This window comes from Pseudophryne corroboree, chromosome 1, assembly GCF_028390025.1.
Source record: "Pseudophryne corroboree isolate aPseCor3 chromosome 1, aPseCor3.hap2, whole genome shotgun sequence".
NCBI lineage: Eukaryota > Metazoa > Chordata > Amphibia > Anura > Myobatrachidae > Pseudophryne > Pseudophryne corroboree.
The window spans coordinates 1,228,630,736-1,228,656,086 of record NC_086444.1 but is presented as its reverse complement, the minus strand read 5'-3'; the positions used below and the strand labels follow the sequence as shown (position 1 = coordinate 1,228,656,086).

Here is a 25,351-nt window from a genome sequence, read left to right as displayed (position 1 = left end):
ATCCTGTACATAGACAGTAACTCACAGGACCCTTCAGCAGTAACATTGTATCATCTGTACAGATAGTCTTCTATGTGTAATTACCACTTACAGTAGTCTGGTCAGTATCACACAGGGAACACTCAGACCTCTGTATCTCCAGCTCTGGGACACACACTGATACCATCCTGTACATAGACAGTAACTCACAGGAGTCTTCAGCAGTAACATTGTATCATCTGTACAGATAGTCTTCTCTGTGTAATTACCACTTACAGTATTCTGGTCATTATCACACAGGGAACACTCAGACCTCTGTACCTCCAGCTCTGAGACACAGTGATACCATCCTGTACATAGACAGTAACTCACAGGACCCTTCAGCAGTAACATTGTATCATCTGTACAGATAGTCTTCTATGTGTAATTACCACTTACAGTATTCTGGTCAGTATCACACAGGGAACACTCAGACCTCTGTACCTCCAGCTCTGGGACACAGTGATACCATCCTGTACATAGACAGTAACTCACAGGACCCTTCAGCAGTAACATTGTATCATCTGTACAGATATTCTTCTATGTGTAATTACCACTTACAGTATTCTGGTCAGTATCACACAGGGAACACTCAGACCTCTGTACCTCCAGCTCTGAGACACAGTGATACCATCCTGTACATAGACAGTAACTCACAGGACCCTTCAGCAGTAACATTGTATCATCTGTACAGATAGTCTTCTATGTGTAATTACCACTACAGTATTCTGGTCAGTATCACACAGGGAACACTCAGACCTCTGTACCTCCAGCTCTGGGACACACACTGATACCATCCTGTACATAGACAGTAACTCACAGGACCCTTCAGCAGTAACATTGTATCATCTGTACAGATAGTCTTCTATGTGTAATTACCACTTACAGTATCACACAGGGAACACTCAGACCTCTGTACCTCCAGCTCTGAGACACAGTGATACCATCCTGTACATAGACAGTAACTCACAGGACCCTTCAGCAGTAACATTGTATCATCTGTACAGATAGTCTTCTATGTGTAATTACCACTTACAGTATTCTGGTCAGTATCACACAGGGAACACTCAGACCTCTGTACCTCCAGCTCTGAGACACAGTGATACCATCCTGTACATAGACAGTAACTCACAGGACCCTTCAGCAGTAACATTGTATCATCTGTACAGATAGTCTTCTATGTGTAATTACCACTTACAGTATCACACAGGGAACACTCAGACCTCTGTACCTCCAGCTCTGGGACACACACTGATACCATCCTGTACATAGACAGTAACTCACAGGACCCTTCAACAGTAACATTGTATCATCTGTACAGATAATCTTCTATGTGTAATTACCACTTACAGTATCACACAGGGAACACTCAGACCTCTGTACCTGTACTGATATAATATATAAAGTTTTCTCCCAATATATTGGAAATATGGATATACATAACTTATCATTACACACTGAGGAGGGGGCAGCTGCTATCGGTACATTTCCCTGCTTCTCTCTGCAGCTGCCGGGTGTGATTTAATGACAGCTTCTCCTCTCTGAAGGTAGCGGGTACTGCTGGGATGCCCAATCACTGCAACCAGCAGTGATCGGTACACACTGGGGGAAGCATTCAAGGGTGTAGAGGGGCTGAGTGGTTTCTCTGAGAATGGCGGCTGCTGGAAGATTATCTCCTGGCTGCCACCCAGTGGGCGTTTCTGACTGATCACATCAGATGCAGCCATGTCAGGTAAAGGACAGTCTGGTGTGGTTATAGCAGACGGTGCATGATGTGAGGGGCTCACGGGCCCCTGGGCCAGGTCCAGGCCCACACCACACACCCTGCACCCATATAATTATACTTACTGATCCTTCGGCTTAGCATTGGCTGCAGAGTCTCAGAAGTCATCAGGAAAATGGCCACCATGGGTATTTTCTCTGGGATTTGTGGACGTGTAGCCGAGTTGTGTCATTGCTGCTGCTGAGTCAATATCAACTCGGCAAACAAGTGCCGTAGGCCTGATTCACATGTGGCCGAAATTACCAACAGTTAGTAGCCAATCTGTGTACAAATGCATAGAGAGGCTCCCCAGAGCCGTGGCAGGCAGGAACGCAGCTGCGTACATTCCACACGCAGATCCGCCGAGTGTGGCGGTGTGAGTATCCCCATGCTCACGCCGCGCATCGTTCATCGTTGGTGCATACACACTGAATGATATGAACGATATCTCATTCATTAATGAACCAGATCATTCATACTGTATCTCTCAGTGGTATCGGCCGGTGTGTAGGGCCTGTAACTCTTATCATACTAAACGTTCACAATACTGCAGCGACTGAGCCCTTTCCCGTGTACTGACGCTACCCTGCCGCACCAACGCTAGCCTGCCGCACCATCACTACTCTGCCACACCATCCCTACCCTGCCACATCATCCCTACCCTGCCGCATCATCACTACCCTGCCACACCATCATTACCCTGCCACACCATCCCTACCCTGCCACACCATCCCTACCCTGCCGCACCATCACTACCCTGCCGCACCATCACTACCCTGCCGCATCATCACTACCCTGCCACACCATCCCTACCCTGCCACACCATCACTACCTTGCCACACCATCACTACCCTGCCGCACCATCACTACCCTGCCGCATCATCACTACCCTGCCACATCATCCCTACCCTGCCGCATCATCACTACCCTGCCACACCATCATTACCCTGCCGCACCATCGCTACCCTGCCGCATCATCACTACCCTGCCACATCATCCCTACCCTGCCGCATCATCACTACCCTGCCACACCATCATTACCCTGCCGCACCATCGCTACCCTGCCGCACCATCACTACCCTGCCACACCATCACTACCCTGCCGCACCATCACTACCCTGCCGCATCATCACTACCCTGCCACATCATCCCTACCCTGCCGCATCATCACTACCCTGCCACATCACCCTACCCTGCCACACCATCACTACCCTGCCACACCATCACTACCCTGCCACACCCTCACTACCCTGCCACATCATCCCTACCCTGCCACATCATCCCTACCCTGCCACATCATCCCTACCCTGCCGCACCATCACTACCCTGCCGCACCATCACTACCCTGCCACATCATCCCTACCCTGCCACACCATCACTACTCTGCCGCATCATCACTACCCTGCCACACCATCGCTACCCTGCCACACCATCACTACCCTGCCACACCATCATTTCCCTGCCTCACCATCACTACCCTGCCACACCATCACTACCCTGCCACACCATCATTTCCCTGCCTCACCATCACTACCCTGCCGCACCATCACTTCCCTGCCACATCATCCCTACCCTGCCGCACCATCACTACCCTGCCACATCATCCATACCCTGCCGCACCATCACTTCCCTGCCACATCATCCCTACCCTGCCGCATCAACGCTACCCTGCCGCACCATCACTTCCCTGCCACATCATCCCTACCCTGCCGCACCATCACTACCCTGCCACATCATCCCTACCCTGCCGCACCATCACTTCCCTGCCACATCATCCCTACCCTGCCGCATCAACGCTACCCTGCCGCACCATCACTACCCTGCCACACCATCCCTACCCTGCCACACCATCACTACCCTGCCACACCATCACTACCCTGCCGCACCATCACTTCCCTGCCACATCATCCCTACCCTGCCGCACCATCACTACCCTGCCACATCATCCCTACCCTGCCGCACCATCACTTCCCTGCCACATCATCCCTACCCTGCCGCATCAACGCTACCCTGCCGCACCATCACTTCCCTGCCACATCATCCCTACCCTGCCGCACCAACGCTAGCCTGCCGCACCAACGCTACCCTGCCGCACCATCACTACCCTGCCGCACCATCGCTACCCTGCCACACCATTCCTACCCTGCCGCACCATCACTACCCTGCCGCATCATCACTGCCCTGCCGCACCATCACTACCCTGCCGCATCATCACTACCCTGCCGCACCATCACTACTCTGCCACACCATCCCTACCCTGCCGCATCATCACTACCCTGCCGCACCATCACTACTCTGCCACACCATCGCTACCCTGCCGCACCATCACTACCCTGCCGCACCATCACTACTCTGCCACACCATCGCTACCCTGCCGCACCATACCTGACCTGCCGCACCATCGCTACCCTGCCGCATCATCACTACCCTGCCGCACCATCACTACTCTGCCACACCATCGCTACCCTGCCGCACCATCACTACTCTTCCGCACCATCGCTACTCTACCGCACCATCGCTACCCTGCCGCACCATATCTGACCTGCCGCACCATCGCTACCCTGCCACACCATCTCTACCCTGCCGCACCATCACTTCCCTGCCACATCATACCTACCCTGCCGCATCAACGCTACCCTGCCGCACCATCACTACCCTGCCACACCATCCCTACCCTGCCACACCATCACTACCCTGCCACACCATCACTACCCTGCCGCACCATCACTTCCCTGCCACATCATCCCTACCCTGCCGCACCATCACTACCCTGCCACATCATCCCTACCCTGCCGCACCATCACTTCCCTGCCACATCATCCCTACCCTGCCGCATCAACGCTACCCTGCCGCACCATCACTTCCCTGCCACATCATCCCTACCCTGCCGCACCAACGCTAGCCTGCCGCACCAACGCTACCCTGCCGCACCATCACTACCATGCCGCACCATCGCTACCCTGCCACACCATTCCTACCCTGCCGCACCATCACTACCCTGCCGCATCATCACTGCCCTGCCGCACCATCACTACCCTGCCGCATCATCACTACCCTGCCGCACCATCACTACTCTGCCACACCATCCCTACCCTGCCGCATCATCACTACCCTGCCGCACCATCACTACTCTGCCACACCATCGCTACCCTGCCGCACCATCACTACCCTGCCGCACCATCACTACTCTGCCACACCATCGCTACCCTGCCGCACCATACCTGACCTGCCGCACCATCGCTACCCTGCCGCATCATCACTACCCTGCCGCACCATCACTACTCTGCCACACCATCGCTACCCTGCCGCACCATCACTACTCTTCCGCACCATCGCTACTCTACCGCACCATCGCTACCCTGCCGCACCATACCTGACCTGCCGCACCATCGCTACCCTGCCACACCATCTCTACCCTGCCGCACCATCACTTCCCTTACACACCATCATTACTCTGCTACAATATCCCTACCCTGCCGCACCATCGCTACCCTGCCACATCATCCCTACCCTGCCACACCATCGCTACCCTGCCACACCATCACTACTCTGCCGCACCATCACTACTCTGCCACACCATCACTAACCTGCCACATCATCCCTACCCTGCCGCAACATCACTACCCTGCCACACCATCATTACCCTGCCACACCATCCCTACCCTGCCACACCATCACTACCCTGCCACACCATCACTACCCTGCCGCACCATCACTACCCTGCCACATCATCCCTACCCTGCCACACCAATGCTACCCTGCCACACCATCACTACTCTGCCACACCATCACTACCCTGCCACATCATCCCTACCCTGCTGCACCATCCCTACCCTGCCACACCATCATTACCCTGCCTCACCATCACTACCCTGCCACATCATCCCTACCCTGCCGCATCATCACTACCCTGCCACACCATCGCTACCCTGCCACACCATCACTACCCTGCCACACCATCACTACCCTGCCTCACCATCACTACCCTGCCACATCATCCCTACCCTGCCGCATCATCACTACCCTGCCACACCATCGCTACCCTGTCACACCATCACTACCCTGCCACAACATCACTACCCTGCCACACCATCATTACCCTGCCTCACCATCACTACCCTGCCGCATCATCACTACCCTGCCGCATCATCCCTACCCTGCCACACCATCACTACCCTGCCACATCATCCCTACCCTGCCACATCATCCCTACCCTGCCACACCATCACTACCCTGCCACACCATCATTACCCTGCCTCACCATCACTACCCTGCCGCATCATCACTACCCTGCCACACCATCACTACCCTGCCACATCATCCCTACCCTGCCACATCATCCCTACCCTGCCACACCATCACTACCCTGTCACATCATCCCTACCCTGCCACACCATCGCTACCCTGCCACACCATCACTACTCTGCCACACCATCACTACCCTGCCACACCATCACTACCCTGCCACATCATCCCTACCCTGCCACATCATCCCTACCCTGCCACACCATCGCTACCCTGCCACACCATCACAACTCTGCCGCACCATCACTACTCTGCCGCACCATCACTACCCTGCCACATCATCCCTACCCTGCCGCACCATCACTACCCTGCCACATCATCCCTACCCTGCCACACCATTGCTACCCTGCCACACCATCACTACTCTGCCACACCATCACTACCCTGCCACATCATCCCTACCCTGCCGCACCATCCCTACCCTGCCGCACCATCCCTACCCTGCCACACCATCACTACCCTGCCACACCATCACTACTCTGCCACACCATCACTACCCTGCCACATCATCCCTACCCTGCCGCACCATCACTACCCTGCCACATCATCACTACCCTGCCACACCATCGCTACCCTGCCACACCATCACTACTCTGCCACACCATCACTACCCTGCCACATCATCCCTACCCTGCCACACCATCACTACCCTGCCACATCATCCCTACCCTGCCACATCATCCCTACCCTGCCACACCATCACTACCCTGCCACATCATCCCTACCCTGCCACACCATCGCTACCCTGCCACACCATCACTACTCTGCCACACCATCACTACTCTGCCACACCATCACTACCCTGCCACATCATCCCTACCCTGCCACACCATCACTACTCTGCCGCACCATCACTACTCTGCCACACCATCACTACCCTGCCACATCATCCCTACCATGCCGCACCATAACTACCCTGCCACATCATCCCTACCCTGCCACACCATCGCTACCCTGCCACACCATCACTACTCTGCCGCACCATCACTACTCTGCCGCACCATCACTACCCTGCCGCACCATCACTTCCCTGCCACATCATCCCTACCCTGCCGCACCATCACTACCCTGCCACATCATCCCTACCCTGCCGCACCATCACTTCCCTGCCACATCATCCCTACCCTGCCGCATCAACGCTACCCTGCCGCACCATCACTTCCCTGCCACATCATCCCTACCCTGCCGCACCATCACTATCCTGCCACATCATCCCTACCCTGCCGCACCATCACTTCCCTGCCACATCATCCCTACCCTGCCGCATCAACGCTACCCTGCCGCACCATCACTACCCTGCCTCACCATCACTACCCTGCCACACCATCCCTACCCTGCCGCGCCATCACTACCCTGCCACACCATCACTACCCTGCCGCACCATCACTTCCCTGCCACATCATCCCTACCCTGCCGCACCATCACTACCCTGCCACATCATCCCTACCCTGCCACACCATCACTTCCCTGCCACATCATCCCTACCCTGCCGCATCAACGCTACCCTGCCGCACCATCACTTCCCTGCCACATCATCCCTACAATGCCGCACCAACGCTAGCCTGCCGCACCAACGCTTCCCTGCCGCACCATCACTACCCTGCCACATCATCCCTACCCTGCCGCACCATCACTTCCCTGCCGCACCATCGCTACCCTGCCACACCATCCCTACCCTGCCGCACCATCACTAACCTGCCGCATCATCACTGCCCTGCCGCACCATCACTACCCTGCCGCATCATCACTACCCTGCCGCACCATCACTACTCTGCCACACCATCCCTACCCTGCCGCATCATCACTACCCTGCCGCACCATCACTACTCTGCCACACCATCGCTACCCTGCCGCACCATCACTACCCTGCCGCACCATCACTACTCTGCCACACCATCGCTACCCTGCCGCACCATACCTGACCTGCCGCACCATCGCTACCCTGCCGCATCATCACTACCCTGCCGCACCATCACTACTCTGCCACACCATCGCTACCCTGCCGCACCATCACTACTCTTCCGCACCATCGCTACTCTACCGCACCATCGCTACCCTGCCGCACCATACCTGACCTGCCGCACCATCGCTACCCTGCCACACCATCTCTACCCTGCCGCACCATCACTTCCCTTACACACCATCATTACTCTGCTACAATATCCCTACCCTGCCGCACCATCGCTACCCTGCCGCACCATACCTACCCTGCCGCACCATCGTTACCCTGCTGCACCATCGCTACCCTGCCACACTATCACTACCCTGCCGCACCATCGCTACCCTGCCACACCATCGCTACCCTGCCGCACCATCCCTACCCTGCCGCATCATCCCTACCCTGCCGCACCATCGCTACCCTCCATCGCTACCCTGCCACATATCACTACCATTCCCCATCCTCACTACCCTGCCGCACCATCACTACCCTGCCGCTGTATCACTACCCTGCCGCACCATCTCTACCCTGCCGCACCATCGCTACCCTGCCTCACTATCACTACCATTCCCCATCCTCACTACCCTGCCGCACCATCACTACCCTGCCGCACCATCTCTACCCTGCCGCACCATCGCTACCCTGCCACACTATCACTACCATTCCCCATCCTCACTACCCTGCCGCACCATCACTACCCTGCCGCACCATCGCTACCCTGCCACACTATCACTACCATTTCCCATCCTCACTACCCTGCGGCACCATCACTACCCTGCCGCACCATCTCTACCCTGCCGCACCATCGCTACCCTGCCACACTATCACTACCATTCCCCATCCTCACTACCCTGCGGCACCATCACTACCCTGCCGCACCATCTCTACCCTGCCGCACCATCGCTACCCTGCCACACTATCACTACCATTCCCCATCCTCACTACCCTGCCGCACCATCACTACCCTGCCGCACCATTGCTACCCTGCCGCACCATCACTACCCTGCCGCACCATCACTACCCTGCCGCACCATCTCTACCCTGCCGCACCATCACTACCCTGCCGCACCATCTCTACCCTGCCGCACCATCGCTACCCTGCCACACTATCACTACCATTCCCCATCCTCACTACCCTGCCGCACCATCACTACCCTGCCGCACCATCACTACCCTGCCGCACCATCGCTACCCTGCCGCACCATCACTACCCTGCCGCACCATCCCTACCCTGCCGCACCATCCCTACCCTGCCGCACCATCCCTACCCTGCCGCACCATCGCTACCCTGCCACACTATCACTACCCTGCCGCACCATCACTACCCTGCCGCACCATCGCTACCCTGCTGTCAGGAATCTGCATTCTCCATCGCATCACTTCCAGTGAACAGGCATCTCCTGGCTTCAGTACTCCGTCTTCAGAGTATCCCTTGTGAATTGGACCTGTGGAACTACAGGCCCCAGCAGTTCCAGTTCCGTTCCAGTCTTCAGTCTCCTGCAGCCCACAGCTCACTGTGCTCCACCCAACCAGTACTATCATTTGGTAAACTACTGGTTTCAGCCAGCAGCCTGGAGTACGCAAGTGCTTCTATTTAACAGCATTAACTCCCGGTGCACTACTGATCCCAGCCAGCAACCAGCAATGCATTGCATTAACTGTCGACAGAATCATTCTCCTGGTTAATCACCGGCTCCAGTTAACTCTCAGCTGATCTGGGCACCCAATCCAGGAGGGTGTGTTCTCACAGAGATTCATCCAATCATCACAGAGCAAGGGGTATAAACTCCAGTTCCTGGCTCATTCTGATTGCCTTGGACAACGAGTCACATTTGGTGTGTCAAGTTCTCCAGTGGTTCCCCGTGTTCCTGTCTCCAGTGGTTCCCCGTGTTCCTGTCTCCAGTGGTTCCCCGTGTTCCTGTCTCCAGTGGTTCCCCGTGTTCCTGTCTCCAGTGTTTCCCCGTGTTCCTGTCTCCAGTGGTTCCCCGTGTTCCTGTCTCCAGTGTTTCCCCGTGTTCCTGTCTCCAGTGTTTCCCCGTGTTCCTGTCTCCAGTGTTTCCCCGTGTTCCTGTCTCCAGTGTTTCCCCGTGTTCCTGTCTCCAGTGTTTCCCCGTGTTCCTGTCTCCAGTGTTTCCCCGTGTTCCTGTCTCCAGTGTTTCCCCGTGTTCCTGTCTCCAGTGGTTCCCCGTGTTCCTGTCTCCAGTGGTTCCCCGTGTTCCTGTCTCCAGTAGTTCCCCGTGTTCCTGTCTCCAGTGGTTCCCCGTGTTCCTGTCTCCAGTGGTTCCCCGTGTTCCTGTCTCCAGTGGTTCCCCGTGTTCCTATCTCCAGTAGTTCCCCGTGGTTCCTCTCATCATTTCATTCCATTCATCATTCTGCATTTCTCCTGTTCGCTTCAGACTCCAGCCACAGCTCATCAGCAGTAAGAGACTCTCCTCAGGTGTTTGTTTCTTTGCCTAAACCTGTGCACATCGTTAATATATACCATCTTGTGCAAGCTTGCTGCATTGGGACTGTCTCCTGCCTGGGTCTTGTGTAGTTATAAGAACTTGAGTTATATACAGAGACTGTGTCCTTTCCAAGTAGTACTGGAGTTCTGTTTACAAAACCATTTGCAACCAGTTACCAAATTATTCTACGTTTATGTTACCAGACACTTTGTTTTACTTTAAACCATTTGCATTCAGTCTATCTATCTATCTATCTATCTATCTATCTATCTATCTATCTATCTATCTATCGTGTGTTGCCAGAGACTTTTGATTATTACCTTTGGATTCAGTTACTGCTTATTATTTCATCTCTGTTACTGCCGGTTCTAAGTGATCATCCATTCCTATATCATTACTCTGTGACCGTTGTGTTTAATAAACATCAGTGCATATGCGCAGGACTTTATGCAGCCTCCACGTTTCATACGTCATTCCAACACTGACCCACTAGTGTCCCCTCCGGGAACAGACAAAATCAGAATCCTGACACCTGCCTCACCATCGCTGCCCTGCCGCACCATCCCTACCCTGCCGCACCATCGCCATCTCTACCCTGCAGCACCATCTCTACCCTGCTGCACCAAATCAGTCGTCCTGAAAGCTCTGGGGTACAGTGTGCATGTGACATGGTTACATCATAGATCACATTAAGGACATAAAACGCTAATGAATAGGCTCTTATTAACCTCTCAGACAGACAAAGACTGCAGTGATGGACAGAAATATATTATATTACAGGCTGTCTGGCGTTCAGTAGGTCATTCATGCATTTATTTCTAGATAAAAGAGGATTGTATGTATCCCCTATACTTGAAAGGCTAAAGTCTTAATATCACCTATATACAGTCAGGTCAATAAATATTGGGACATCGACACAATTCTCATATTTTGGGCTCTATACACCACCACAATGGACTTGAAATGAAACAAACAATATGTGCTTTAACTGCAGACTTCCGCTTTAATTTGAGGGTATTTATATCCAAATCAGGTGAACGGTGTAGGAATTACAACGGTTTCTATATGTGCCGCCCACTTTTTAAGGGACCAAAAGTAATGGGACAAACTAAACAATCCTAAATCAAACTGTCACTTTTTAATACTTTGTTGCAAATCCTTTGCAGTCAATTACAGCCTGAAGTCTGGAACACATAGACATCACCAGACGCTGGGTTTCATCCCTGGTGATGCTCTGCCAGGCCTCTACTGCAATGTCTTCAGTTCCTGCTTGTTCTTGGGGCATCTTCCCTTCAGTTTTGTCTTCATCAAGTGAAATGCATGCTCAATCGGATTCATGTCAGGTGATTGACTTGCCCATTGCATAACATTCCACTTATTTGCCTTAAACTCTTTGGTTGCTTTTGCAGTATGCTTCGGGTCATTGTCCATCGGCACTGTGAAGAGACGTCCATTGAGTTCTGAAGGATTTGACTGAATATGAGCAGATAATATTCCCCGAAACACTTCAGAATTCATCCTGCTGCTTTTGTCAGCAGTCACATTATCAATAAATACAAGGGAACCAGTTCCATTGGCAGACATACATGCCCACGCCATGACACTACCACCACCATGCTTCACTGATGAGGTGGTATGTTTTGGATCATGAGAAGAGTATGGAGAAACAAAGGAACTGCTCATCAACTTGTACCAGAGTGATCTTTGTCTCATCTGTCCATAGTATGTTGTTCCAGAACTGTAAAGGCTTTTTTAGATGTTTGGCAAACTCTAATCTGGTCTTCCTGTTTTTGTGGCTCACCAATGGTTTACATCTTGTGGTGGGGTATAGTATATTATGTCGGCAGTCAGGCTCCTGTGGCCGGCATACCGACAGCTGGGCGAGCGCAAATGAGACCCCTGTGGGCTCGGTGGCGCGCTACGTGCACCACGCAATCTATTCCCCCTCCAGGGGGGTCGTGGACCCCCAAGAGGGAGAAAAGCTGTCGGTATGCCGGCGGTCGGGATTCCAGTGCTGGTATGCTGGTTGTCGGGAGCCCGGCCGCTGGCAAACTGAAGACCACCCCTTGTGGTGAACCCTCTATATTCACTCTTGTGAAGTCTTCTCTTTATTGTTGACTTTGACAAATATACACCTACCTCCTGTAGAGTGTTCTTGATCTGAGCAACTGTTGTGAAGGAGTTTTTCTTCACCAGGGAAGTAATGCTACTGTCATCCACCACAGTTGTTTTCCGTGGTCTTCCGGGTCTTTTGGTGTTGCTGAGCTCTCCGGTGTGTTCTTTCTTTTTAAGAATGTTCTAAACAGTTGATTTGGCTACGCCTAATGTTTTGGCTATCTCTCTGATGGGTTTGTTTTGATCTTTCAGCCTAATGGTGGCTTGTTTCACTGATAGTGGCAGCTCTTTGGATCTCATATTGAGAGTCGACAGCAACAGATTCCAAATGCAAATGTCACACCTGGAATCTACTCCAGACCTTTTACCTGCTTAATTGATGATAAAATAACGAGGGAATAGCCCACTCCTGTCCATGAAATAGCTGTTGAGTCGATTGTCCCATTACTTTTGGTCCCTTAAAAAGTGAGAGGCACATCTAGAAACTTGTAATTCCCACACCGTTCACCTAATTTGGATGTAAATACCCTCAAATTAAAGCGTAAAGTCTGCAGTTAAAGCACATCTTGTTTGTTTAATTTCAAATCTATTGTGGTGGTTTATAGAGCCCAAAATATGAGAATTGTGTCGATGTCCCAATTTTTATGGACCTGACTGTAGCTCGTGTCCTGGACACCATGTGATACTATGCCCATATACCTCATGCCTCCTCTCTGCCACCTTATACTGTGCCCATATAGTACCTCATGTCTCTGCTCCAACACCTTACACTGTGCCCATATACCTCATGTCTCCTCTCCAACACCTTATGCTGTCCCTATACACAGTACCTCATGTCTCCTCTCTACCAACTTATACTGTGCCCATATACCTCATGTCTCCTCTCTACCAACTTATACTGTGCCCATATACCTCATTTCTACTCTCTACCAACTTATCCTGTGCCAACATAGCTCACATCTCCTCTCTACCATTTTATACTATGCCCATATACCTCATGTCTCCACCTGAGCCAGATTACCGGCGGAGCGGCAGGGGCTGGTGCCCCAGGGCACCTACACACAGCCACATTTAGAATCAGGCAGCAGTATTCAGTGAATACACATAAGGCCTAATTCAGACCTGAACGCTCCTCTGCGATTTTGCAGAGGGCTGTGATCAGATAGTCGCCGCCCATAGAGAGTGAAAACCCGCCCCGTGCAAATGCATGTGTACACCGTGCGAAGACTTCACAAGACGGCGAACATCTGCAAATCCGTTTACATCACACTCACCATCTAATGATTATTCCAGGCTGTGCGCAGCCCAGGACTTACTCCTACAGCGCGATAGAATCAGGCTGATCGGGACCGGAGCTGATGTCACACACCCGCCCTGAAAACGCTTGGAAACGCCTGTGTTATTCCTGACACTCCCAGAAAACATCCAGTTACCACCCACAAATGTCCGCTTCCTGTCAATCACCTTGCGTACGCTTAGCGATCTAAATTTTCACACGATTTTTTCAACAGTTTGGCCTTGCGCCTGCGTATTGCGATCCATACACATGCACAGTCGTTCGATAATCGCCCGTCACGCAAAATCGCACAACAGCGACCAGGTCTGAATTAGGGCCATGACTCCCAACTGTCCTGCATTTAGCGGGACAATCTAATTTTTCTGGGACTGTCATGAGGTCCCACCCGTAGTCCGCAGTGGTGCTGGGGAGTTGGGGGAGCGTGCTCGGAGAGTGCTGGGCATGCCCCCAAACCAATGCGAACGGGGGGTGCAATGAGGCTCTACCCCTTTCATTAAGACTCCACCCCCTTTTTGGGCACGTGCAGGGTCCACCGCTTCTAGAGGCTACAATGTTGGGAGATATGGAATACAGCCGCTTCCGCAGAGCTATGGCTACTAAGCCTGTACAAGTCTTGTTCCGCGGCGTGGGAATACATCCAAGAAAGAGAGCACGTGAGCTTCATATGGAAGACTAGTGGCGTTGCGGCCTGCCTGTTATGGTAAGTACAATTTATTGTTTTATTTACCATTAATATGTACACTTAATATGTGATTGTATATAAATCCACCAATAGGAGAAATCCGTAGCTTCACAGACACCGACGTAGAAAAACCTTTATTCAGGCATCTACGGTACCACATTCACTGATCCGGAGAACAACCAGCAAAAAGTGTGTCTCAAGTAATTGAAATGAAAGAAAAGGGAAATACATTTTATCCTACAGGACATTGGGGTCATTCCGAGTTGATCGCTCGCTAGCAGTTTCTAGCAGCTGTGCAAACGCATTGTCACCACCCACCGGGGAGTGTATTTTCGCTTTGCAGAAGTGCGAACGCCTGTGCGGCAGAGCGCCTGCAAAAGCATTTTGTGCAGAACAAGACCAGCCCTGGACTTAATCTTCGCGTGCGTTGATTCTAACGTTGGAGGGACGGCTTATGACATCACACACCCGCCCAGCGTTCGGCCAGACACGCCTGCATTTTTCTAAGCAATCCCTGTAAATGATCAGTTGACACCCAGAAGCAGCTAGCGATCAACTCGGAATGAACCCAATGGATCCACCCTTTGTGAATGATCCAGATAAATCCCCCCCCCCTAACCCCCCCCGGAGGGTCTCCGCATTGTAAACATGCCACCTATTGGGAGAAACGATGCAGATTTCAGTAGACGGATTGTAATAATAAATGTAGCTTGGAGTTACTGATCCTGGTAATAGAAGAAGTGGGGAAAGCACTTGAGGACTTTGCAGCATGGTCACATATATTACCTGCACAATGCCACGTGTATCACAAAGAATTACTTTGTTATAAAAGAAACAGAGTTCAAACAGTCCAGATGGACTATGATGAGCATAGAGCATACGAGGGCACTGACAGAACCTACTGTAGATGTCTGTACTGCAAACAACGCAGAGAGAAAGTCACAGTATAATAATGACAGTGACATCAATATTAACAATTCTGATGACTGAGGAAGGAGAATGTAACCATCTACAGGTGAAACTTAGAAAATTAGAATATTCTGCAAAAGTTCATTTATTTCAGTAATTCAACTTAAAAGGTGAAACTAATATTTTATATAGACTCATTACATGCAAAGTGAGATATTTCAAGCCTTTATTTGTTGTCATTTTGATGATTGTGGCTTACAGCTTAAGAAAACCCCAAATCCAAAATCTCAGACAATTAGAATATGACAGAAATGTCGGCCCTCTGAAAAGTATAATCATGCATATGTACTCAGTACTTGGTTTGGGCCCCTTTTGCACGAATTACTGCCTCAATGCGGCGTGGCATGGATTCTATCAGCCTGTGGCACTGCTGAGGTGTTATGGAAGACCAGGATGCTTCAATAGCGGCCTTCAGCTCTTCTGCATTGTTCCGTCTCATCATTCTCTTGGCAATGCCCCATATATTCTCTATAGGCGAGTCAGACGAGTTTGCTGGCCAATCCAGCACAGTATGAGCAATCCCACGGTCATTGAACCAGGTTTTGGTACTTTTGGCAGTGTGGCCAGGAGCCAAGTCCTGCTAGCAAATTAAGTCAGCATATTCATAAAGCTTGTCTGCTGAAGGAAGCATAAAGTGCTCTACAATGTCCTGGTAGACGGCTGCGTTGACTCTGGAGTTAATAAAGCACAGTGGACAAACACCAGCAGATGACATGGCTCCCCAAATCAACACAGACTGTGGAAACTTCACACTGGACTTCAAGCATCTTGGATTGTGTGCCTCTCCTTTCTTCCTCCAAACTATGAGACCTTGGTTTCCAAATGAGATGCAAAATTTGCTCTCACCAGAAAAGAGGACTTTGGACCACTGAGCAACAGAACAGTTCTTTTTTTCTTGTCAGGAAAAGGCCATTAAAAAGTATGGGGGAGCTTCACAAGGAGTGGACTGAGGCTGGAGTTAATGCATCAAGAGCCACCAAACACAGACGGATCCTGGTCATGGGCTTCAAATGTCATATTCCTCTTGTCAAGCCGCTCCTGAACAACAAACAACATCAGAAGCGTCTTACCTGGGCTAAAGAACAAAGAGAACCTATGGGGCATTGCCAAGAGAAAGATGAGAGACATGAGACGGAACAATGCAGAAGAGCTGAAGGCCGCTATTGAATCATCTTGATCTTCTATAACACCTCAGCAGTGCCACAGGCTGATAGAATCCATGCCACGCCTCATTGAGACAGTAATTCATGCAAAAGGGGCCCAAACCAAGTACTGAGTACATATGCATAGTTATACTTTTCAGAGGGCCGACATTTCTGTATTTAAAATCCTTTTTTTATTGATTTTATGTCATGTTCTTATTTCCTGAGATTTTGGATTTGGGGTTTTTTTAAGCTGTAAGCCACAATCATCAAAATTAGAACAAATAAAGGCTGAAATATCTCACTTTGCATGTAATGAGTCTATATAATATATTAGTTTCACCTTTTAAGTTGAATTACTGTAATAAATGAACTTTTGCACGATATTCTAATTTTCTGAGTTTCACCTGTATCCTCTGATCACTGAGTCAAGATGACAAAAGTGACCTAACAAGGGATTTTATTCCAAGAAATGTTTTTAAATGGAAATGGGACTTACGTCACTTTGGACGGAAATGACGTCTGAAACTAAAAAACACCAAAAGAGGACATAACAGCAACTGATATTGTAATCCGCCTGGCGGACAAAGGGGGAGCAATCACAGTACAGGACATGACACAGTGCCGTAACGTAACCCTAACACAATTGACGAACACTAATGTATACAAACCTCTGAGGTGTGATCTGCCATAAGTGACATTGGTCCCCCCGAATGACCTGGCCAATCCCCATGACACATTGATAATCTCTGCCAGGGGGGTCCATATAGGGTATCAACCAATTTTAAAAATTTTGGGCAGCCTAGTCTATAATCACAACCATTGTATCTTAAGTACTCTACCTCTCTCCTCAACACCCCAGCAGGAATTTACAGATATCTGGCTGGGTGATGGGGTCCAATATGGCCACATGGTACTCCAATATATTTATGTTTGCATTTGCAAAAAAACAATATTCCTTGAGGTTCCAACTAATGGCCTTACTATGTTGTTATACCGTAGGTACATAGATAATCTAATATTATAAAAAGATGAAGCTGAATCCTTTAAATTGACTATGGAAAATCTCAACAAGCTGGATACATCAATGAAACTCACATATAACTTTAACACTACCTCTATACACTACCTAGATGTAGCAATCGCAATGGTTGCCAATAAGTAAATTGAGTACTTAACAACTATACCGACAGAAATCCTCTGTAGTCAGCTGACAGTCATCGCCCGCCGGCACTTATAAAAGGCCTATCAAGGTCACAATGCTCCGAAGTGCTCTGATCAGAAGCAACACTGAAGAATTGGCAACTGATTTACACAAAATACTCTATTAATTCTTAGAACAAAGGTACGTGTCCTAGATAAGCTCTAAGTTGTAAGAATAAGGCTGGCCAGCATCTGTGGGCTACATGCAGAAACAGCTAGTATTTACCCTGCATGAGATAAAAAAGTAAATATTTGCCCCCCTTGCAGCGCAACATGGTTTGTCCAGGGGGACAGTTACTTTGTCTTTCTTACTTTATTCCCAAATCAGAGTCATGACCTCAGTCTGTTAACCTTTATCTACAAGTTTATAACAAATACTTATTCAGAGGGACGCAGATCTTGCTTCTGCAGTAAGATCTGCGCCCATTTACTCACATGCTGAGGGCCGTCCAGCACAGGACCAAGTCGCTAAGTACGGCAAAGACTTCTACGCAAAAGTGAATGGGGAGGAATGAAATGAATGAAGTTATCTTTGATTTGTTTATTTAAACAACGGTAAGTGTTCCGTTCATAAACATGTAATTAATAACCTGTATTGCTGAACAACTCTGCACTTTACTCTTACCCTGACTTTTGTGCGGTGCGACCAGTAACACACATGAGGTACTGTACAGTAATTTTATATATAGAACAGACCACAGTCGGTGAGGCAGTGACTATAGATTTACAACTACTCCCAATCAGATGAGATTAAGTTATCAAGAATAAAACCAGGTTAATTACTATGAAAAATGATTTTTTTTAAGAGGAACAGTTGAATGATCTTTCGAAAGGGCCCCATACACTAGACTGATAATGCCCGATTTCATCCAATCTCGCCCATTCGGGCCGATATATTTGATGAAATTGTGCATTACAGATGTGTTTTTCATCCGATCCGATGCGCGGCCCCGTGAGTATCGGATCGGATCCCCTAGATTGGCTGTGCTGCACTCGTGATATGTCGGACCCCGCAGGCGTGGCTGGGATCGCACAAGATACATTATATGCAAAAGGACCGCATATGATGATTCTTATGTGATGCTGCCGCCCGGGAGGCTGCCGGGGTGATCACCAGCGACATGAGCGTCCGACATGTCGCATTAGTGTATGGGGCCCTTAGCAGCTTCTACACCGCGCACATATAGCTCACGTGTCCCCTTTTACAATGTGCACATATGGCTCACATGTCCCCTTCTACACCACGCACCTATAGCTCATGTGTCCCCTTCTACACGTGCACATATGGCTCACGTGTCCTTTTTTACAATGTGCACATATAGCTCACGTGTCCTTTTTTACAATGTGCACATATAGCTCACATGCCCCCTTCTACACGCGCACATATAGCTCATGTGTCCCCTTCTACACAGCGCACATATAGCTCATGTGTCCCCTTCTACACCGTGCAGACATAGCTCATGTGTCCCCTTCTACACCGCGCACATATAGCTCATGTGTCCCCTTCTACACCGCGCACATATAGCTCATGTGTCCCCTTCTACACCGCGCACATATAGCTCATGTGTCCCCTTCTACACCGCGCACATATAGCTCATGTGTCCCCTTCTACACCGCGCACATATAGCTCATGTGTCCCCTTCTACATCGTGCAGATATAGCTCATGTGTCCCCTTCTACACCGTGCACATAGAGCTCACGTGTACCCTTTTACACTGCGCACATACAGCTCACGCCTCCTTTTTTACAATGTGCACATATAGCTCACATGCCCCCTTCTACACGCGCACATATAGCTCATGTGTCCCCTTCTACACCGCGCACATATAGCTCATGTGTCCCCTTCTACACCGTGCAGACATAGCTCATGTGTCCCCTTCTACACCGCGCACATATAGCTCATGTGTCCCCTTCTACACCGCGCACATATAGCTCATGTGTCCCCTTCTACACCGCGCACATATAGCTCATGTGTCCCCTTCTACATCGTGCAGATATAGCTCATGTGTCCCCTTCTACACCGCGCACATATAGCTCATGTGTCCCCTTCTACACCGCGCACATATAGCTCATGTGTCCCCTTCTACATCGTGCAGATATAGCTCATGTGTCCCCTTCTACACCGTGCACATAGAGCTCACGTGTACCCTTTTACACTGCGCACATACAGCTCACGCCTCCTTTTTTACAGAGTGCACATATAGCTCACATGTCCCCTTTTACACTGCGCACATATAGCTCACATGTCCCCCTTTACACCGTGCACATATAGCTCACGTGTCCCCTTTTACACTGCGCACATATAGCTCACATGTTCCCTTTTACACTGCGCACATACAGCTCACATGTCCCCTTTTACACTACGCACATATAGCTCACATGTCCCCCTTTACACCGTGCACATATAGCTCACGTGTCCTCTTTTACACTGCGCACATATAGCTCACGTGTCCCTTTTTACACTGCGCACATATAGCTCACATGTCTCCTTTTACACTGCGCACATATAGCTCACGTGTCTCCTTTTACACCGCACACATATGGGTTACGTGTCCCCTTTTACAATGTGAACATATAGCTCACGTGTCCCCTTTTACACCATGCACATATAGCTCACGTGTCCTCTTTTACAATGTGCACATATAGCTCACGTGTCCCCATTTACAATGTGCACATATAGCTCACTTGTCCCCTTTTACACTGCGCACACATAGCTCATGTGTACCCTTTTACATTGCACACATATAGCTCACATATCCCCTTTTACAATGTGCACATATAGCTCACGTGTCCGTTTTTACACTGCGCACATATAGCTTATGTGTCTCTTTTACAAAGTGCACATATCACTCACGTGTCCCTTTTTACAATGTGCGCATATAGCTTACGTGTCCTTTTTTAGAATGTGCGCATATGGCTCACATGTCCTATTTTACAATGTGCACATGTAGCTCATATGACCCCTTTTACACACGCGCACATATAGCTCACGTGTCCCCTTTTACACAGCGCACATATAGCTCACATGTCCCCCTTTTATACCACGCACAAATAGCTCACGTGTCCCCTTTTACACCACGCACATATAGCTCATATGTCTCCTTTTACACTGCGCACATATAGCTCACGTGTCCCATTTCACACTGCACACGTATAGCTCACCTGTCTCCTTTTACACCGCACACATGTGGCTCATGTGTCTCCTTTTACAATGTGCGCATATACAGTAGCTCAGGTGTCCCCTTTTACACCGTGCACATATAGCTTACGTGTCCCCTTTTACAATGTGCACTTATAGTTCACGTATCCCCTTTTACAATGTGCACATATAGCTCACGTGTCCGTTTTTACACTGCGCACATATAGCTTATGTGTCTCTTTTACAAAGTGCACATATCACTCACGTGTCCCTTTTTACAAAGTGCGCATATAGCTTACGTGTCCTTTTTTAGAATGTGCGCATATGGCTCACATGTCCTTTTTTACAATGTGCACATGTAGCTCATATGACCCCTTTTACACACGCGCACATATAGCTCACGTGTCCCCTTTTACACAGCGCACATATAGCTCACATGTCCCCCTTTTATACCACGCACAAATAGCTCACATGTCCCCTTTTACACCACGCACATATAGCTCATATGTCTCCTTTTACACTGCGCACATATAGCTCACGTGTCCCATTTTACACTGCACACGTATAGCTCACCTGTCTCCTTTTACACCGCACACATGTGGCTCATGTGTCTCCTTTTACAATGTGCGCATATACAGTAGCTCAGGTGTCCCCTTTTACACCGTGCACATATAGCTTACGTGTCCCCTTTTACAATGTGCACTTATAGCTCACGTATCCGCTTTTACAATATGCACATATAGCTCACGAGCCCCCTTTTACACCGCACACATATGGCCCACGTGTCCCCTTTTACAATGTACACATATAGCTCACGTGTCCCCTTTTACAATGTGTACATATATCTCACGTGTACCCTTTTATAATGTGAACATATAGCTCACGTGTCACCTTTTATACTGCACACATATGGCTCACGTGTCCTTTTACAATGTGCACATATAGCTCACAGTCCCCTTTTACACCGCGCACATATAGCTCACATGTCCCCTTTTACACCGTGCACATATAGCTCACGTGTCTCCTTTTACACTGCACACATACAGCTCACGTGTCCCCTTTTACACCACGCACACATAGCTCACGTGTCTCTTTTTACAATGTGCACATATAGCTCACATGTCCCTTTTTACATCGCTCCACATATAGCTCACGTGTCCCCTTTTACACTGCGCACATATAGCTCACGTGTCCCCTTTTACACTGTGCACATATAGCTCACGTGTCTCATTTTACACTGCGCACATATAGCTCACGTGTTTCCTTTTACACAGCACACATATAGCTCACGTGTCTCTTTTTACAATGTGCACATATAGCTCCCGTGTCCCTTTTTACAATGTGCACATATAGCTCATGTGTCCCGTTTTACAGTTTGCACATTTAGCTCACATGTCCCCTTTAACACTGCGTACATATAGCTCAAGTGTCCTCTTTTACACTGCGCACATATAGCTCATGTGTCCCCTTTTGCACCGCACACATATAACTTGCGTGTCCCTTTTTACAATGTGCACATATAGCTCACATGTCCCCTTTTACACCGCGCACATATAGGTCACATGTCCCTTTTTACAATGTGCACAGTATGGGCCTAATTCAGGTTGGGTCGCAGATTGCCATCCATCTGCAAAATTTACAAAAAAAATGCAGGCGCATACGTAGCACCTGTCCTGCGCATGCACCCACATTTTCTGCGGGGGGCTGCAGAAAATGCAATCGGCTCTGCCTGTCAATCAGGCAGAGGCGTTCACGGGAATGGGGCGTTCACGAATGCATCGCAAAATGTGGCTGATCGCAGATCCATACACAATGCCCGGAACATCCAAGATTTTACCTATCTGCGCCAGGCACGGTCATCCAAAATACTTGCGACACAAGAGGCTGGAAGTGGTCTTCGCTGACGTCATAGGCAGGCCTGGGCACACCAGCGATTTTTCAGACAGACCCAGAAAACGGCAGGTTACCGCCCAGAAACGCATGCGCAGTCGTTCGATAATCGGCCAGATTGTGATTTGCACATTTTACAATCCTTACTGAATGAGGTCCACAGCTCATGGTTCCCCTTTTACACTGTGCGCATATAGGGCCTAATTCACTATGGGTCACTACGAAGGCTGAAATAGTGATTGTCTGACAACTGCTACCGCTATAAATCACATGTGATGACGCCCGGAAAGGAGAAATACGCCCTATTCACAAATTTGCATATGCAGCTGTATAACTGCAATGCATAAGCAAGAATCGAGCACCATCCACAGTTGCGGCTGACCCACGCCTACTCAAAATAATGCGGCGGCAGTCGCACCGGACGCCATGTTTTTCATCGCAGCGATCGCAGCTGACGTCAGATGCACGCCACCGAAAACGGCCATGATACGTCTCGTTTTTCCTACCGCTCCCCACAAACGCCATGTAACCACCCACAAATGGTCACTGCAATCACTTAGCGGTCGCATCTCACTGGGCCTGCGATTGCAGAGCGATCGGTCTTCACACATGCGCAGTCTGACGATAATCCGATGATTTGCGTTTTGCCAATTTAGCGATCCTTACTGAATTAGTCCCATTGCTCACGGTGTCCCCTTTTACACCACGCACATATATGTTATAACCCCCCTTATGCCATGTACATATATGTAATTGTGTCTTACACATGCACATACAGTATAGCCATGTGTCCCCTGTTACACCACACACATATATGTTATAACCCCCCTTATGCCATGTACATATATGTAATTGTGTCTTACACATGCACATACAGTATAGTCACGTGTTCCCTATTACACAGCGCACATATATGTTATAACTCCCCTTATGCCATGTACATAATACATATATGTAATTGTCCCTTACACATGCACATACAGTATAGTCACGTGTCCCCTGTTACACCGCACACATATATGTTATAACTCCCCTTATGGCATGTACATATATGTAATTGTCCCTTACACATGCACATACAGTATAGCTCACGTGTTCCCTGTTACACCGCGCACATATATGTTATAACTCCCTTATGCCATGTACATATATGTGATTGTCCCTTACACATGCACATACAGTATAGCTCACGTGTTCCCTGTTACACCGCGCACATATATGTTATAACTCCCCTTATGGCATGTACATATATGTAATTGTCCCTTACACATGCACATACAGTATAGCTCACGTGTTCCCTGTTACACCGCGCACATATATGTTATAACTCCCTTATGCCATGTACATATATGTGATTGTCCCTTACACATGCACATACAGTATAGCTCACGTGTTCCCTGTTACACCGCGCACATATATGTTATAACTCCCTTATGCCATGTACATATATGTAATTGTCCCTTACACATGCACATACAGTATAGCTCACGTGTTCCTTGTTACACCGCACACATATACACATATATGTTATAACTCCCTTATGCCATGTACATATATGTAATTGTCCCTTACACATGCACATACAGTATAGCTCACGTGTTTCCTGTTACACCGTGCACATATATGTTATAACTCCCCTTATGCCATGTACATATATGTAATTGTCCCTTACACATGCACATACAGTATAGTCACGTGTCCCCTGTTACACCGTGCACATATATGTTATAACTCCCCTTATGCCATGTACATATATGTAATTGTCCCTTACATATGCACATACAGTATAGCTCACGTGTTCCCTGTTACACCGCGCACATATATGTTATAACTCCCCTTATGCCATGTACATATATGTAATTGTCCCTTACACATGCACATACAGTATAGTCACGTGTCCCCTGTTACACCGCGCACATATACAGTAGCCCACACACCACACCTATATAGCTCATGTCACCACACACACACAGAGCCCACACCTTGGTGACAGGACTTACCCGGCTGTAAGTGTACCTCTTGCTCTGGGCCATGGTGATGTCTGTCTCCTCCCCTAGTCAGTGTATTCTCTTACATCCAGGAATAATGGTGGCAGCATGGCTAGTGCCGGCTCATGGTGGGCTCTGGGCTGCGCTCATACAGACAGATGCTGGGGATGTGCAGCGCTGGAGACCCCCGACATTCCCTGCTGCTGCTGCTCTGACATCTCTATCCCAGACAGTGCAGCACAAGCTCAGGGCTGGGAGCTGCGCTGGGTCCTAGTGCTACACCCATGGCAGTGCTGCTGCTCAGCACACACACAGGGCCTGCTCTCATCTCCTTCTATGTGCACATTCCTATCCACATGTGTATACAGCAGGCATCTAGTAGCGTCACATACATACATACATACATACATACATACATAGTAGTGGAAGCATGTCACTGTTGTTCTAGCATGTTG

General features: G+C 49.5%; 1 protein-coding gene across 8 annotated transcripts in view; it reads right to left on the bottom strand.

The window, feature by feature from the left end:
• The window catches only part of DCTN1 (dynactin subunit 1), a 208,258-nt gene extending 183,130 nt beyond the window's left edge, over positions 1-25,128 (bottom strand). For 4 of the 8 annotated variants that reach the window (XM_063925393.1, XM_063925394.1, XM_063925395.1 and 1 more), the window contains exon 1: positions 24,909-25,127. In XM_063925393.1, coding sequence (XP_063781463.1) covers positions 24,909-24,941 — 33 coding nt within the window. In that variant the 5' untranslated portion in view covers positions 24,942-25,127. Of the gene's footprint in view, positions 1-24,908 lie in introns of all 8 variants that reach the window. The other 4 variants (XM_063925387.1, XM_063925388.1, XM_063925389.1 and 1 more) reach the window with 2 other exon arrangements.
• Positions 25,129-25,351: the final 223 nt, after the last annotated feature.